The 16741-nt window shown below is 33.8% G+C and overlaps 1 protein-coding gene across 3 annotated transcripts in view; it reads left to right on the forward strand.

The window, feature by feature from the left end:
• Positions 1-16741, forward strand: part of CCSER1 (coiled-coil serine rich protein 1) — a 1354615-nt gene that overhangs the window by 520893 nt on the left and 816981 nt on the right. For all 3 annotated transcript variants that reach the window (XM_039468593.2, XM_074396448.1, XM_039468594.2), the window contains exon 7: positions 16650-16727. In XM_039468593.2, the coding sequence (XP_039324527.1) occupies positions 16650-16727 (78 nt within the window). The remainder of the gene's footprint in view (positions 1-16649; positions 16728-16741) is intronic.

Consider the following 16741-nt stretch of genomic DNA (forward strand, 5'->3'; position numbering starts at 1 on the left):
GTTTCTGAATTTTAATGTAATTGTGTGGTGTTGAGTGAATTTCTTAGTTTTGATTTCTAGTTTGTGCTGTAGTTCAAGAGATTTTATTTTAAGAGATTTAAATTCTTTTACATTTGCTGAGTAGTGTTTTACTTCTAATGTTGTGATCAATTTTAGAGGATGTGTCATGTGGCAATGAGAAGAATGTATATGCTGTTGTTTGGAAGTGGAGAGTTCTCTAGATACCTATAAGGTCCACTTTTATCCAGAGTTGAGTTCAGCTCCTGAATATCTTTGTTAATTTTCTGTCTCAATGATCTGTCTAATATTGTCAGTGGGGTGTTAAAATCTCTCACTATTATTGTGTGGGAGTTGAAGTCTTTTTGTAGGTCTGTAAGAACTTGCTTTATGAATTTGGGACTCCCTGTATTGGGTGCATATATATTTAGGATAGTTAGCACTTCTTGTTGAATTGAACTCTTTACCATTATGTAATGTCCTTCTCTGTGTTTTTTTGTTTTTTTTTTTTTAAATCACTGTTGACTTAAATTCTGTTTCATCAGAAAGTAGGATTGCAACCTCTGCTTTTTTCTTTTTTACATTTGCTTAGTAATTTTTTTCTCCATCCCTTTATTTTGAATTTGTGTTTGTCTTTGCATATGAGATGGATCTCTTCAAGATAGCACACTGATGGGTCTTGTTTCTTTATATAGCTTGCCATTCTGTATCTTTTAATTGGGGCATTTGGCCCATTTACATTTAAGGTTAATACAATTATGTATGAATTTGATCCTGTCATGATGATGCTAGCTGGTTGTTTTGCAGACTGGTTTATGCAGTTGCTTCGTAGTGTCACTGGTCTGTGTACTTCAGTGTGTTTATGCAGTGGCTGGTTGTGGGAATTCACTCAGGGTGGTAGCAAAAATATTAAGGGAAAAATAGTAGAGAAAGTTAATAGAATATACTCTCAAATCCTTTTGGAAGGCCTAAGAGTTTTTCATAGTTTCAGTAGAAGTTTTGGCGGAAGGCAACCTAAATCCCCCTTACATTTAGTTAATAAGTAAAGCAAATAGCTAGGATATGTAGGGGAATTTACCTAACTAACTTGTTTATTTATGTGGTCTTAAAACTAACCTTTAAGCTAATAGTCCTCTTGCAGGGAGGTTGACCAGGGATATTATCCTCTAATGATGTTTGCTTTGGGCATCTGAACCTGGCCTTTAATCTTTCTCTACAAGTGTGTTGACTCAAGCCTTTGTGAATTAAACTTTATTAAATAAATAAGAGTCTCACTAACTGGGGAGGACCAACATTTGCAACTGTTTACAGCACTCTTTAGGATGCCTGTAAGCCACTTGGACACCTTCAGCCAAACTGGCAAAGCATAATATATTTGTGTCCATCTGTTTTATTCATCTGTCACTCAGTCAGGGTCTGCAGGACAGACCCGTGCAGATGGTGATGCAAACAGTGGTGCCCAAACGTTGGGCAACCCTGACAGCTGGTAACAGTTTTTCCCTTCCGTATCATGTGCTTCCTTCAGGAGCTCTTACAAGGCAGTCCTGGTAGTAATGAATTCCCTAAGCATTTGTTTGTCTGAAAAGAATCTTATTTCTCCTTCACTTATGAAGCTTTGTTTGGCCAGATATAAAATTCTGTGTTGCAAATATTTTCCTTAAGAATGTTGAATATTGGCCCCCATTGTCTTCTGGCTTGTAGGGTTTCCACTGAGGGTCCACTTTTAGTCTGATGGGCTTCCCTTTCTAGGTGAACTGGCCCTTCTTTCTGGCTGCCCTTACCCTGTATTTTTTTTTTTTTTAATTTAAATCTTAGAGAATCTGATGACTATGTGTCTTAGGGGTGAACTTGCTGTAAAGTATCTTACTCTAGGATTCTCTACATTTCCTGAATTTGAATGTTGGCCTTTCTTGCTTGATTGGGGAAGTTCTTCTGGATGCTATCCTGGAGTATGTTTTCCAGCTTCATTCCATTCTCCCTATCTTTTTCAGGTACCCAATCAGTTAGAGGTTCAGTCTCTTTATATAATCCCATAGTTCTTGGAGGTTTGTTCATTTCTTTTTATTCTTTTTTCTTTACTTTTGTCTTCCTGTTTTATTTCAAAAAGATAGTCTTCAAGCTCTGAAATTCTTTCCTCTACTTGGTTTATTCTGCTACCTGTGATTGCATTGCAGAGTTCTTGTGTTGTGTTTTTCAGCTCCATCAGACTTCCTCTCTAAGTGTTCTGCTAAGGCTCTCTTAATCCCAATGTGAGAACCTGGATATTTCAGTTGAAAGTGTTGAATTCATTCACCGTTTTCATTTTTCTCTGTGAGTAACATGGATCACAGCTGCTTCTATTTGGCCATCTTGGGTCTTTCACTTTCAAATCTTTAAATATCTATTTTTAAATATTTAAATATACGTATTTTGTTATTATCTTTGAATACTTGGAATTTTCTTCCTTTTTCTATTTATCCATTTGTTTCTTTTTCTAGTTTGTACTTTTAATACTTGCTTGTCTCCCCTAATGAACTTAAGGTAACTGGAGGGAGAGACTATTTTTTTTTTTTTTAATTAAGCATACATTACAGTATCTTGTTCGTTATAGGTTATCAAGGCTGTCAATTAAATATCATTAATAAAACTAGAACACAATTCTGGCTGGTTAAACACTGCTGAACATAACAAGAATATTTAATAAGATAAAGGAACCAGAGGGATATGAAGATTCAAGTCATAGACCAAAACATAAAGAGGTCTTGCTGCAACTGGTTCAGATCTCACTACAGAGATAAGGGGTCAGAGACAGAATTTCTCTCCCTGGAAGAAATTGTGGGTTAAAATAGGGACTCAGTCTCCTCTGTATAGGACCTTTGGGAAAATGCTATATGGACTTAAAGTTTCAAATCTATGAACTCCTGGAATTTTGAAATTAAGTTAGGAACTGCAATTTTCTTAACTTGAAGCAAAGAAGAGCAAAATAAAACCAATGGGCTTAGTCATTGTTGAGGTAGGCAATACCACTATCAATAAAAATAAGCTGGCTTTAAAAATATTACTAATAAGATTAGCTATTTATTTTCTCAATTACATTGCAGTATATCTGGCATGAAATAATTGTACTTTTAATAATATATATTTTTTGTAAATAAATGAGCTAGTATGAATGTAGTCATGGTGATGGTCCAATGAGAAAGTGCCCCAATTCTAAATGATTTGTATTTATTTATGTATTTATGATAACTTGTTATAAGCATCCTTTGAGAGCATCCAGTTATTGTTTCCTACATTTCTATGAAAAAAAGAAACTTTAGGTCTGTAATGTGGGTTCTGAATGGGTCTGTTTACCAAAAGGGAAGAACTTAAACAGATAGCCAGTAATTTTTTTTTTCTTTTTTTTTGATTGTACTTTAGGTTCTGGGGTACATTTGCAGATAATGCAGGATTGTTGCATAGGTATATACATGGCAAGGTGGTTTGCTGCCTCCATCCCCTGTCACCTATATCTGGCATTTCTCCCCATGTTATCCCTCCCCAACCTCCCCATCCCCTCAGTGTCCCTCCCTTACCCCGCCCCGCCACCAACAGGCCCCAGTGTGTGATGCTCCTCTCCCTGTGTTCATCTGTTCTCATTGTTCAAAACCCACCTATGAGTGAGAACAGGTGGTGTTTGATTTTCTGTTCTTGTGTCAGTTTGCTGAGAATGACAGTTTCCAGATTTATCAATGTCCCCACAAATGACACAAACTCATTGTTTTTAATGGCTGCATAGTATTCCATGGTGCATATGTGCCACATTTTCCCTGTCCAGTCTATTATCAATGGGCCTTTGGGTTGCTTTCAGGTTTTTGCTGTCATAAACAATGCCACAGTGAACATACATGTGCATGTGTCTTTATAATAGAACAATTTATAATCCTTTGGGTATATACCTAGTAATGAGATTGCTGAGTCAAATGGAATTTATATTTCTAGATCCTCGAGGAATCACCAGACTGTCTTCCACAATGGTTGTACTAATTTATACTCCCACCAATAGTGTAAAAGTATTTGTATTTCTCCACATTCTCTCCATCATCTGTTATCTCTGGAATTTTTAATGATCAGCATTCTAACTGGCATGAGATGATATTTCAATGTGGTTTTGATTTGCATTTCTCTAATGACCAGTGATGATGAGCATTTTTTCATCTGTTTGTTGGCCTCATATATGTCTTCTTTTGAAAAGTCTGTTCATATCCTTTGCCCACTTTTGAATTGGTTTGTTTGTATTTTTCTTGTAAATATGTTTTCGTTCTTTGTGGATTTTGAATATAAGTCCTTTGTCAGATGGGTAGATTGCAAAAATTTTTTCCCATTCTGTTGGTTGCCGGTTCACTCTAATGGTTGTTTTCTTTTTCTGTGCAGAAGCTCTGGAGTTTAATTTGATCCCATTTGTCTATTTTGGCTTTGTTGCCTATGCTTTTGGTGTTTTAGTCATGAAGTCCTTATCTATGCCTATGTCCTGAATGGTTTTGCCTAGGTTTTCTTCAAGAGTTTTTATGGTGTTAGGTGTTATGTTGAAGTCTTTAATCCAACTGGAGTTAATTTTAGTGTAAGGTGTCAGGAAGGGGTCCAATTTCTGCTTTCTGCACATGGCTAGCCAGTTTTCTCAACATCATTTATTGAATAGAGAATCCTTTCCCCATTACTTGTTTTTGTCAAGTTTGTCAAGATCAGATAGTTGTAGATATGTGACATTGCCTCTGAGGACTCTGTTCTGTTCCGTTATGACCCTTAAATCTTATGCCAAGTTTAGTCCCCATTATTAGTTGATATGTTGGCTGATCTCTGACAAAGTAGACTTCATTATCCATTTAATTTTGAATCATCCACGCAAAACCTACTTGTTCCTATGTGAATTGATATAGTTTAATTCCTGAACCTTCCAAACTAAGGACCAGTTTCTGATTTCTTCTGTGAGATTCATTCTGAAGGAGTGATCCAGGTTATTGCTTTGCTGTAGCCTAGTAATTTGGGTTAATCTAGGGTTTGGTCACAGTTTTGATTTAGCTCTCAGTTAGTGACAAAACACTAAAGTAAGAGATTAGCAATTGGAATTGTATCACAAGATTAGAGTAGAGCTAATTGCAAAGCTGACTCAACACTGAGACAGTCATCTCTTGGGATATTATATCTCCCAACTGTCTTAGATTATTGATGCCATTTGGAAAGAGAATTTAAAAAGCTGTTTTCTCTTCTTTCTGTGATTTCAGGAGGATGAACCAGAGCTTTTGTTTACCTCCTGGATCTGTAATAAAAGGATTTTCAAGTAGAGAATACATGGTGAGGCAGTGGGAAAATATTCACTCTTAAGCCTCCTGTGGATGTGGATACTGTAAAGCCCTATGCAGGACAATTTGGCAATATTGTTTGAAGTTACATTTGAATGTATCTTTTAGCCCAGTAAATTCACATCTCTAAATATATCTTAAAGATAAATTTGCATACAGTATAGGATGATTCACTTCAGCTCTGTTAGTAGTGCAAAAGAGTGGGAATGTAACAATAGTTAACTATATTGTAATATAGTCCTAAAATGGAATACTATATAGTATTGGTATACAGTCACATCAAATAGTACAGGAATCCATTATATATAAATCTATAAGTAAGTTTAAAAATAATATGTATATTACCCTAAATGTCAAAGAGAAAAAGTGCATGAGTATATATAAATGTGTGTATTTTTCTATTTTTCGTTCAATAATGTCTGTAGAAGGTTATATAATACATTACTAAAATTGGTGGCCTCTGTAAGACTGGGCATTAGTGATAAAAGAAAGACATTTTCCTGGAAAAATATGTTTTACCTTTTGAATTTTGGACTATGTGAATATGTTATCTAAAGTAAATTAAAAATATGTACTTAATTTTAAAAAGTAGTAAATATACTTTTATATCCAGGCATTTTTGTGATCAAATCTTATGATGATCTCAATTTAAAAATTTTTAGGCTCCAAAAATATGTAAAATAATAAATTATCTTGCTATTATATAAATATTGTTAACTTCCCAGCCTAGAATAAAGTGGTATCATGGCCTCTACTTTTGTCAGCCAATTCTAACTTTTAGATTTTATAACTTACAACTTCTCAAGCATAGTGCTTATTCCTATACAGTTATATCCTCTATAATTATAATACTGTATTTTTACAATACCTTTTCTATGTTTAGATATGGTTAGATATACAACACCATTGTGGTACAATTGCCTACAGTATTCAGTATGTAACATGCTGTACAGACTTGCATCCTAAGAGCAATACGCTAAACCATATTGCCCAGATGTGTAGTAGACTAAACTGTCTAGGTTTGTACATGTACACTCTGTAATGCTTGGACAATGACAAAAGCACCTAAAGATGCATTTCTTAGAATTTCACTTCATCATTAATCAACACATGACTCTATGAGACATGCTTTTTACATATTAGACATACTGTTTTATGCAAATTATTTGGCCATGTAGAGCTGGATTATCAATATATCAAAGATTCTCTAGGGACTTAGTGTATTTCTCCCCATTTCCTAACTTGACTTAGTGTTGGATTTGCTCCTAATAATGTGCCATCTACTTGGTGGCTTCTAGCAATTCATATAGAAACAAATTATTACAACCTTAGCCACATTAGCTGAGTGAGAACATCTTTTCAAAATTCCATCACAATTCCCAGATTTGAGTTCTATTTAAATAATGTGGCCTATATGCCATTTTGTGCCTAGCAGGAAAGGTTGATTAGGCCTTAATTATATGTTCACATCTATTTTAAGGGTTTTGGACCAGCACTATTCAAAACAAATAGATTGAAAGTTTAGGAGAAATCATTCCCCAAAGGAGAACAAAAATATTAACATAGTGAAATGAAGTGGATGCTAGAAAGGCAAAAACAGCAGCTATAAACTATAAGAATATAAAGAAAAAAGCTTACATTTTCATTTGGAGAAAACAAGACCAGCAAAAGATGTGACTAGAATGGGAAGAGCTGTTGAACTAAAGTACAATGGGCTAGTCCAGATTTAGAGATTAAACTCAATTTCCTATTGCTCTTGTTTTGGTTTCCTGCTAAAATAGCAAACACTAAGCCCCGGGATATGCACCACTTAGAAAATGAAGTAAATGAAATCAACTTTGTTACCCTAAGAGGAGTGTCTGAAATTCAGTAGTCAGCACCCTGAATTAGAGGAGTTCAGGCCTCTTGCTGTTCTGCCTTTTTCAGGTGTAACTAGTGAAGGACACACATTAGACACTGAATATCTACCCACTAATTCTCTCAATTCTCTCTCTCTCTCTCTCTCTCTCTCTCTCTCTCTCTCTCTCTGTCTCCCTCTCCCTCTCCCTCCCCACCCCCCGTGTTTGTGTGTGTGTGTGTGTGTGTGTGTGTGTGTGTGTGTGTGTGTATGAGATGTTTTTCTGCATCATAATTAAATACTCTATATTCCTTTTCTTACTAAGTTCTTGGGCCAACAGCAAGCCTAACCAAGTCTTACCAATGGCAACAATCATGGCAAAACTTAAAATCTAAGAGCAGAGAAGTTTAATGTGTATTCAATACCTAGTGAAGGCCTGAGTGACTAAACAACTGAATTTTCACAGAAAATTACCGTGTCTAAAAAGAGAAAGATATTTTTAAGAAAAATGGCCAGCAATATACTAAAACATGTATATATTTTCTGTGTAATTTTACAACTATGAGAATACATCCTCAAATTAGTTAACACATTTAAAAGGGGAACATTTAATTTTATTAAGTCTAGAGTCATTATAGAATTTACTCCAATGGCTTAAAACATTAAAATATTTCACTTACACTTAAATCTTTTTATGTACTGAGAAGATTTCAGCCCAATTGATCATGTTTCACTTCAAGAAATCCTTATTAATAAACTTTAATCCCATAGGACAGATCCATTAATTATGCTTTCAGGGGAGGCATAATTAATGGATCTGTACTATGAAATTACAGCATTCAGTAAATATTAATAATGCAAACTCATTCTACCAAGCACCTTAATAGTACCCAAACAAATAGATCATTTTGTATGGCTGAAGCTTTCCTTCAGCATTCCCATATGGAGAATGAAAGTATGCAGAACAATTTGACATCGGCTTTTCTGGGACAACTTCACAGAAGATTAAGGATTCTGTGACAGAGAGATTTTGCATCTCAGTAAAATTATCTGTCAAAGATTATTTTTATGAAAGTTTTAAAAGCCCTGATAAAAACTAAGAGGCTATGAGTAAATAACTATTATGTATTACAATAATGAATAGCCTGGTAATATTGCTAATAAAGACTTTTTAAAATATACTTTTAATTGGGGAGTAATTTTATATTTACAGAAAATATGCAGTACAGACAAGTCCCATAAACTCCTTACTGTGTTTCTCTCATTGTTATCATACAACCTCAGCAGAGTACATTGCTCACAACTTTAAAAACCATTGTGCTGGGCACGGTGGCTTATGCCTGTAATCCCAGCACTTTGGGAGGCCAAGGCAGGTAGATCACGAGTTCAAGAGATCAAGACCATCTTGTCAATACAAAAGTTAGCTGGTCATGGTGGCACTTGCCTGTCGTTCCAGCTGCTCAGGAGGCTGAGGTAGGAGAATCACGTGAACCTGGGAGGCAGAGGTTGCAGTGAGCCAAGACAAGATTTCCTCACTTCACTCCAGCCTGGCAACAGAGTGAGACTCCATCTCAAAAAAAAAAAAAAAAAAAAAAAAAAAAAAAAAAAAAAAAAAAAAAAAAAAAAAAAAAAGTGATGATACATTGCTATTAACTCAACTGGTCAATATATTTGGGTTTTGACAGTTTTCCTTAATGTCCTTTTTGTTATTCCCGGGTCACATTCACAATACTTTATTACAGGGTCCCCAGCCTCCTGGCCATGGACTGGTAGTGGTTCCTGGCCTGTTGGAACCGAGCCCCACAGCAGGAGGTGAGCAGGAGGGCCAGTGAGCTAAGCTTCAGCTGTACTTAAAACTGTTCCATATAATTGGCATTACCAACTACTGAGCTCCACATATCAGATCAGCTATGGCATTAGATTCCCTTAGGAACTGTAACCCTATTATGAACTGCTTTGAGTGCTCCTTATGAGATTCTAATGCCTGATGATGTGTCACTGTTTCCCATCCCTCCCCAGATGGGACCATCTAGTTACAGGAAAACAAACTCAGGACTCCTACTGATTCTACATTATTTCATTATATGTTACAATGTAATAATAGAAATAAAGTACACAGTAATTGTAACACACTTGAATCATCCTGAAACCATCTTCTCACACCCAAGTCCATGGAAAAATTTTCTTCCACGAACCTGGTCCCTGGTACCAAAAAGGCTGAAAACCACTGATTCATTATTGTTGGTCATCATGTCTTCTTAGTGAAAGTTTCTCACACTTTTCTTTTTAAGCACTGGTTAGGTTTTTTGCAGAACATTCCTCAATTTAGATTTGTCTGATATTTTTCTCATGACTAGGCTGTGGCCATTGGTTTGAGGGTGGAAGACCACAGATGTGAAGGATCCCTGCCTTCACTTTATATCAAGGGTACATGCTGTCTACATGTTGCTGCCCCCGATCACTTGACTGAGGTAGTGTGTGTCAGGTTTCTCCACTGTGAAATTACATTTTGCTTTTTTTCATACATTACACTTTGGAAGAAAGTCGTTGAATGGAACCTGGGGGTGGGAATGGGGTATTAAGTCTTATCTCTTGAAGAGAATTATCTCCATAAATTATTTGGAATTCTTTTGAAAAAAAAAAATTATCTCTTGATTTGTATACTCATTTATTTGAAATTTTTCTGAAAAAAATGTCCCTTCTGATATATTTGCTCATTTTTTTTAACACTTTGAGTTATACTCAGTAGTATCTTATTTATGTTGTTGTTCAAATTGTTCCAGCTTTGGCATTTGGAACAATGCCAAATTGGAAGTTCTTTGGTGTTGATTTCTTGGTTCTTTGTCTCTTTGGTTTACCCCTGTTCTTTTGTTTTTTGAGTAATTCCTTTCTTCATGATACAACAAGATGCTACAGAATCATCTTGTACATCTCATACATTTCTTACCCATCCTGGACTTGGATTCATCCATTTCTCTTAGGAGCCCTGTTAGAAACAAACCAAGATCTAGGCACTGGGTGTTAGTAAGGATACTTTATTTAATAAAATTAATGCATTTTCCTCAGAATCAGAAGAAAAACATAATAAGGCTTTACAATAAAATATTTGTAATACTTATAAAAATTATCTCATTTTCATGGATTAAAATTAACTCCATAATTTATGAATTGGTTCACGATATTTCAAAAGTAAATATAAATTTTAAAAGTTATGTTGTTACTTGGAAATTATATATACAGAACACTGATAGTACCAAGTGACAAATGGTTTGTGAATCAATGGAGAGTTCTTCATTTCTTCACATCAAAATGAAGAAGAGAATACTGTTTTTCAGTGCTATTAAAATGAGTACACATTTGTATTTATCAATAATAAGTATAACCGTAGCAGTTAAGAGAAGATGTAACACTCAAAATGTCAACTTTATTTTCTGATTGAGTATTAATGGTGCCTCTTATTCTTCAATTTCTCTGCTTTTTTTAGTGACAAAATATTGAGTTTCAAAGCTCTCAGCTATGTACTTTGCCCAATGGCACTAAAGCAGTGTCCATTGAGGATGATCACATTTTCAAACTAAACATTTAGGTAATTGTTTATAGTAACAAATTATATTACATTTCCCAAATTTTTTTGTCTGAATTTAATTTGAAAATGAAAGCTTGATATTAGTATAACAAAACATATTTTCTTTCATGCTTATTACTTACTTTGTGGTGAGACCAGCTCTTATGATTTGCAAGTCTTACTTTTCACCTGGGTTTTTTTCTTGTTGTTGTTAATAAACTTTGTATACTTATTTTTTCTCATCAACAATGACTTCTATTAATTAACTTTAACTTGATACAAAGATACATGAGTTTGAAATTTTCAATTAGATCACTTATCTTATTTTTTCAGTTTCTGATAAATTGTCCCTGATTATTCATATGTTTTAAAGAGCCATCTCCTAGGAGCCAAGAAGTTCTAGTCACTCTCTTGCCATTGTTTTCCTTTAGTATGGTGTCATTTTCATTTATCCTGTTGATAGCTGCTCTTCACCAACATTGCCTTGCAGATTTGAATATGACAAGGTGGCATGGCATTTGCAAGATACCTCTGTGTACTTAGATCACAGTTTATTCCATTGAAAATTTTGAAGAGGGTATTATTTCCCATCTGTCTCTTGGGATTTTATTTAAAATAGCTCTTCTTATGTTTGCTTTCTTTTTCTCAGGGCCAAAGATGAGTCCAGCGGTAAGAGAACCAGTCCCTGAGATAATAGAAACATTGCTTCTCTTGGTATTTCTATTGTCCTTCCCAACTAAATACTTCTCTCCTGCTCATCATCTTCCTAGGAAATTCTATAATAATTCACTCTGATGAGAGTCTTGAATATTACTTTTAAATTTTCAGTACTGTAGCAAAGTCTTCCTAACCTCCCTTAGACATATCTACAAATAATAAATCTATATTTTTATTTATCATGATTATAGTGAAGACATTAGTAAATATAAAACTTTCATATAATGAGAAAGATTTGCTAAAATATCTGAGGTTGCTTGCTAAAATTCAAATTAACCTATGAAAATCTTGTGCTAGGCCGGGCGCGGTGGCTCAAGCCTGTAATCCCAGCACTTTGGGAGGCCGAGGTGGGTGGATCACGAGGTCAAGAGATCGAGACCATCCTGGTCAACATGGTGAAACCCCGTCTCTACTAAAAATACTAAAAATTAGCTGGGCATGGTGGTGTGTGCCTGTAATCCCAGCTACTCAGGAGGCTGAGGCAGGAGAATTGCCTGAACCCAGGAGGCGGAGGTTGCGGTGAGCCGAGATCGCGCCATTGCACTCCAGCCTGGGCAACAAGAGCGAAACTCCGTCTCAAAAAAAAAAAAAAAAAGAAAAGAAAAGAAAAGAAAATCTTGTGCTAGAATATGCATGGTATAAGGCTTATTTCATGTTTATTGTATACGAAGAAACTGGAAAAGCATCTTCAAAGAATAAATCTCTGACTCTGCTATCTTTTGCCTATATGTATTGAAGTGAAAGGTTAGTAGAAGAAAACATAAGAGAGAATCTTTGAGAACGTGATTGGTAGGCCAGTATTTATTAGGTAAAACACCAAAGGCATATACCATAAAAAGCAAGCTAAAAACGTAGTTCAGAAAACTTTGGCTCTTTTGAATATATAGTTAAAAAAATAAAAAGATAAGCCCCAAACTGGGTAATAGATTTATAATAAACATATATGACAAAGGATTTGTATCCAATAATCTAATGATAAATATTGGGAAAATATTTGAATACTCTTTGCAAATGAGATATACTAATGGTTAATGAGCACATGAAATGATACTTAACATATTTAGTAACCCCTGGAAGAGAAAGTTAAAACCACAGTGAGGTACCACTGTATACCCACAAAGTGCCTAATTTTTTTAAAAAAAAGACTGGTAACACCATTGTTTACAGGATATCCTACAAGTGGAAGTGCAAAATATTACAATCCTTTTGGAAGACAGTTGTCAGTTTCTTATAAATTTTACATAATACAGGATATAAATTTGCCACAAGACCCAGAAATTTCATTGTTAAGTAATTACTAAATATAAAACACACATCCATTTAAGGATATATACATGGATGTTCAGAATGGTTTTTCATTAGAGCCCCAAACAGGAAGCAACTCCCATCAATAAGTGAGTGGATAAGCAAATTTCGGTCCACTGTGAAATACTACACAACATCTTGAAAGAACAGACTACTAAAATATGTACCAATATGACATAATGAATTTCAGAATTATTTTGCTGAGTGAAAGGAAGATGCAAAAGAGTTCATGCTGTATATTTCTATTTATATGAAATTCTAGAGCAGTCCAAAGCAAACTAGTAATAGAAATCATACCATTGTTTCCTGGCAACAGGGGTAGGGGATAGTTGAATACAGAGGCACATGAGGGAACATTCTGAGGTGATGAAAATGTTCTGTATCTTGATATTGGTGGTTGTTACGTATATGGAGACATTTGTCAAAACTCATCTAGTTTTACACCCCAAAACTGCATTATACTGTAGGTATGTTATATTTCAATGAAGTTGATTTAGAAAAGGATCAGCTGGAGATGAGAGATCAAAGCACTTGTTAAGGGAATTGTCTTCTAAAAACAGCAGCAACAAAGAAGTGAAAGGTTTTTTAAAAAATTAGACAAGTAGAATTCTAGAGAACAATATTCAGAAAAAGGAGGGACATTAATCAGAACATCTCTGATATGCTCAGTAAATACTTGTCTAAGGGATCACTGAACCTCAAGATCACACTTAATTTTAAGCCCAATTTGGAGAAAAATGAAAGAGAACAGAGAGGTGGCCAATTTGGGCAAAATAACATTTTAATGGTAGGTAAAATGTTAGGTTCATATTATTTGTCTATTCTAGTGTTTGAAAAAAAACAGTTTATCTATTGGACTTAAAACCCGAAAACCAGGTTAAGAACACTTGTTAAAATTGGCTTTCATGACAAGGATGTCTAGTGTGTCTCCAGTGGATATAAAAACAAAACAAAACAAAAGATATGTTTCATGAGAATTAAGAAGATAGGAGATTTGTTCTGTTGAGAGATTTGCTTCATTTTTTAAAAAAAATAGTTCTTCTATTTTCCCATAGGATTCACTTTCACATTATTGTGAACCTATCACTTGTAAAATCTCTGCAATATATCAAAAGTGGATGAAACCATAAATCTAACAGAACATTTTATGAAGAAAGCTATTGATTAACAAAAACTGTTAGCTTTAAAAAACATCAAATATAACTTATTATTTCATTGAGATATTAAATTATATCAGTATTGCTATCAATGAATGAGAGAGGAAATGGATTAAAATATGAAATATGGATAAGACTTACCTCTAAAAGGTTTACAGTAGTATTTTATCTAAAAGAATAAGCAAATTGAATGATACCTAAATTACAGATTACTGAAAAACGAACAGGAAAACAATAGGATAAACATGAAAATACTCCATCTGTGTGTTTCCCAACTTGATAACTAAGTGCAGTTTATCAGATGTTGCCATATGAGATTGATTTGCTTTTTTTAAATGTTTATCTCAAGATTTCCTAAGAACAGTAAAATTAAAGTGTCACACTATAAGATGGATTTGAAAATTACAGCTAGAACACAGTTTTCTCTTAGAATGTTGTTTAAAGAATCCGTGTTACATGATGTAAAATTTGGAGTCTGTTTTTTACTCTCCTTTGAATTATACATTTATTTCTGGAAAGTTGTGGGTGACCTCAATATTTAAAGAAGTTTACCATGAACCTTGACTTTGCATTTATGTTATGAAAATTAAAACCTTCTATGGCCAGACTGATACAGGATTTTCAACTTTTACAAACAAATGTTATCTATGTCTTCTAAATATATTATTTATTTATTTATTTATTACAAGAACCAACAGAGTAAGAATCTATTCATGTCCCCCACTGTGGGAGGGTATTAATCTATTGATACATCCACCCCATGACAAAAACACCTGCCATTAGGTCTCACTTCTAACACTGGTATCAAATTTCAGCATGTGATTTGGAGAGACGAACATCCAAACTATAGCATTCCTCCTCTGGCCCCCCAAAACTCATGTCTTCCTCATGTTGCAAAATAAAATCATCCCTTCTCAATAGTTCCATATATATATATATATATATATATATATATATACATATATATATGTATATATATATATGTATATATATATATATATGTGTATAATTGCATTTTAGATTCTGGGGTACATGTAAAGAATGTGCAGGATTGTTGCATAGATACATACATGGCAATTTTAATACGCTATGCAGGCTGTTTATACTACAGGTAAATATCAGATAATTCAACTATGTACAAACTTTGTTCTATCACTTGCTTAAATTCTTGTGAGAAATTAAAAACATTAAGAGAAGTACCTCAAGAGTCTTTTTTTCCTCTGTGTTTCAGCACAAAAATTCATTCATTTCGTATGTGAACATCCTGTGGTAAATTAGTTAGCAAGACTAGCCTTGTTTCTCTATTATGTCATAAAATCAGAGAGTAAGAGTCAGCCATTCATCATATTTCCTGGTTTTGATCAAATAAATTACGTATAACTCCGGATAAATTTTGAAATTAAAGTCAGAGACTAACTCGCCTCAATTATCTGGTGCAGGTATTTTCCTACTTCCTTTAGTAGATTATTGTTCAATTTTTACATAATTTCCTTCTTTAGACATTTTTACTCAATGCACTGCCTTATATCAATTTCCAAAACAGGTGTGGTATGTGTTAAATTAACATTATACTGAATATCTTGTTTCCTGTGTCAATAGTTCTTATCCTTGGTTTCTGGACTAGGGAGTCAGAAGTATTCCCAACTTAATGGATATTTAAAATGTGTCCAGTTTATTTCACATTTGAATACATGAATTGAAAATAATCTTTGAATAGAAAGTCTCTAAGAATATGTAGCGGTTGCAGCATCTATTCTTTGAACACGTTCTTTTGTTGAAACTTAAGTCACTCAAACTTGTCTACTTATAGCCTTATCTCACTTGAGGTGTATTCATTCTTTGGCTTTAATCTGCATTGCAAAATTTCTGTGTGTTTGCATGTATCTTTAGAGATGAAACTGAAAAATGTAGGTGTATATTATTTTTAATGTTTTATTTTCTTTTGTTTTATTTGCATATGGGAGAATTCCTCTGAGAGACTGCATTAAGAATATAATAAAATAACTTCTGTTGCTACCTATTGTTAGTATCTTTTCCTTGCTTTTAGAAAAGTAAATTAATGATGAACTTCTAATGGATATCCCTTTTTTAGGCTAATTTCTCATTAAATAAGTTTTAATTGGTTATATTCCTAAAAGACCAGAAAAACAGCCATTAGCAACATTACAAGCATTCTCTTACTTTTTAAAAATATTTTATCATTATATTTTTGTTTAGCAGAACAAAAAAAAAGGTAAAATGTCAGGGGCCATGAATTTAGGAATTTAAATTTTTAAATATTTTTTTCAGTTTGTAATTGTGTATTATAGCAGATTGGTTTACATAATGAAAAATGTTGGTTGCAATGAATTAAATCTTTATAGAAGAAAAACTGTAATGCATGTTTGAAAATCAATCTAACTATATTGAAATAGCAACATAAATGAATTATTACAGACATAGTTTAATTTTTTTAATTGTAAAAATATAAATTAAGCAATGAAAATAATACCACCCTAGCACAGAAAAAATGGCCATTATATTTGATAAAATGCACTTTAAAAGGTACCTTGGGAGAGAGAATTTGACTAATTTCCCAGAAAATCATTTCTATATAAGGAATGATTTATTATATAATTATGATTAAATCTACATTAATATGATTTTTTCTACGTTCATATTTTACTTATTTACTTAATTATTCTTTTTTCTGAATTATGAGTTGTCAAAGTGACTACAAAACAATATTTATTTATTCAATTTCACTGTCCTTGCAGAGTGCAGACATGAGTCCAGCAAGCAGTACCACGTCACTTCCTGTTAGTCCTCTTACTGAAGAGCCAGTGCCTTTCAAGGTAAAAAACAAACA

The sequence above is a fragment of the Saimiri boliviensis genome, chromosome 3 (genome assembly GCF_048565385.1).
Source record: "Saimiri boliviensis isolate mSaiBol1 chromosome 3, mSaiBol1.pri, whole genome shotgun sequence".
NCBI classification, from domain to species: domain Eukaryota; kingdom Metazoa; phylum Chordata; class Mammalia; order Primates; family Cebidae; genus Saimiri; species Saimiri boliviensis.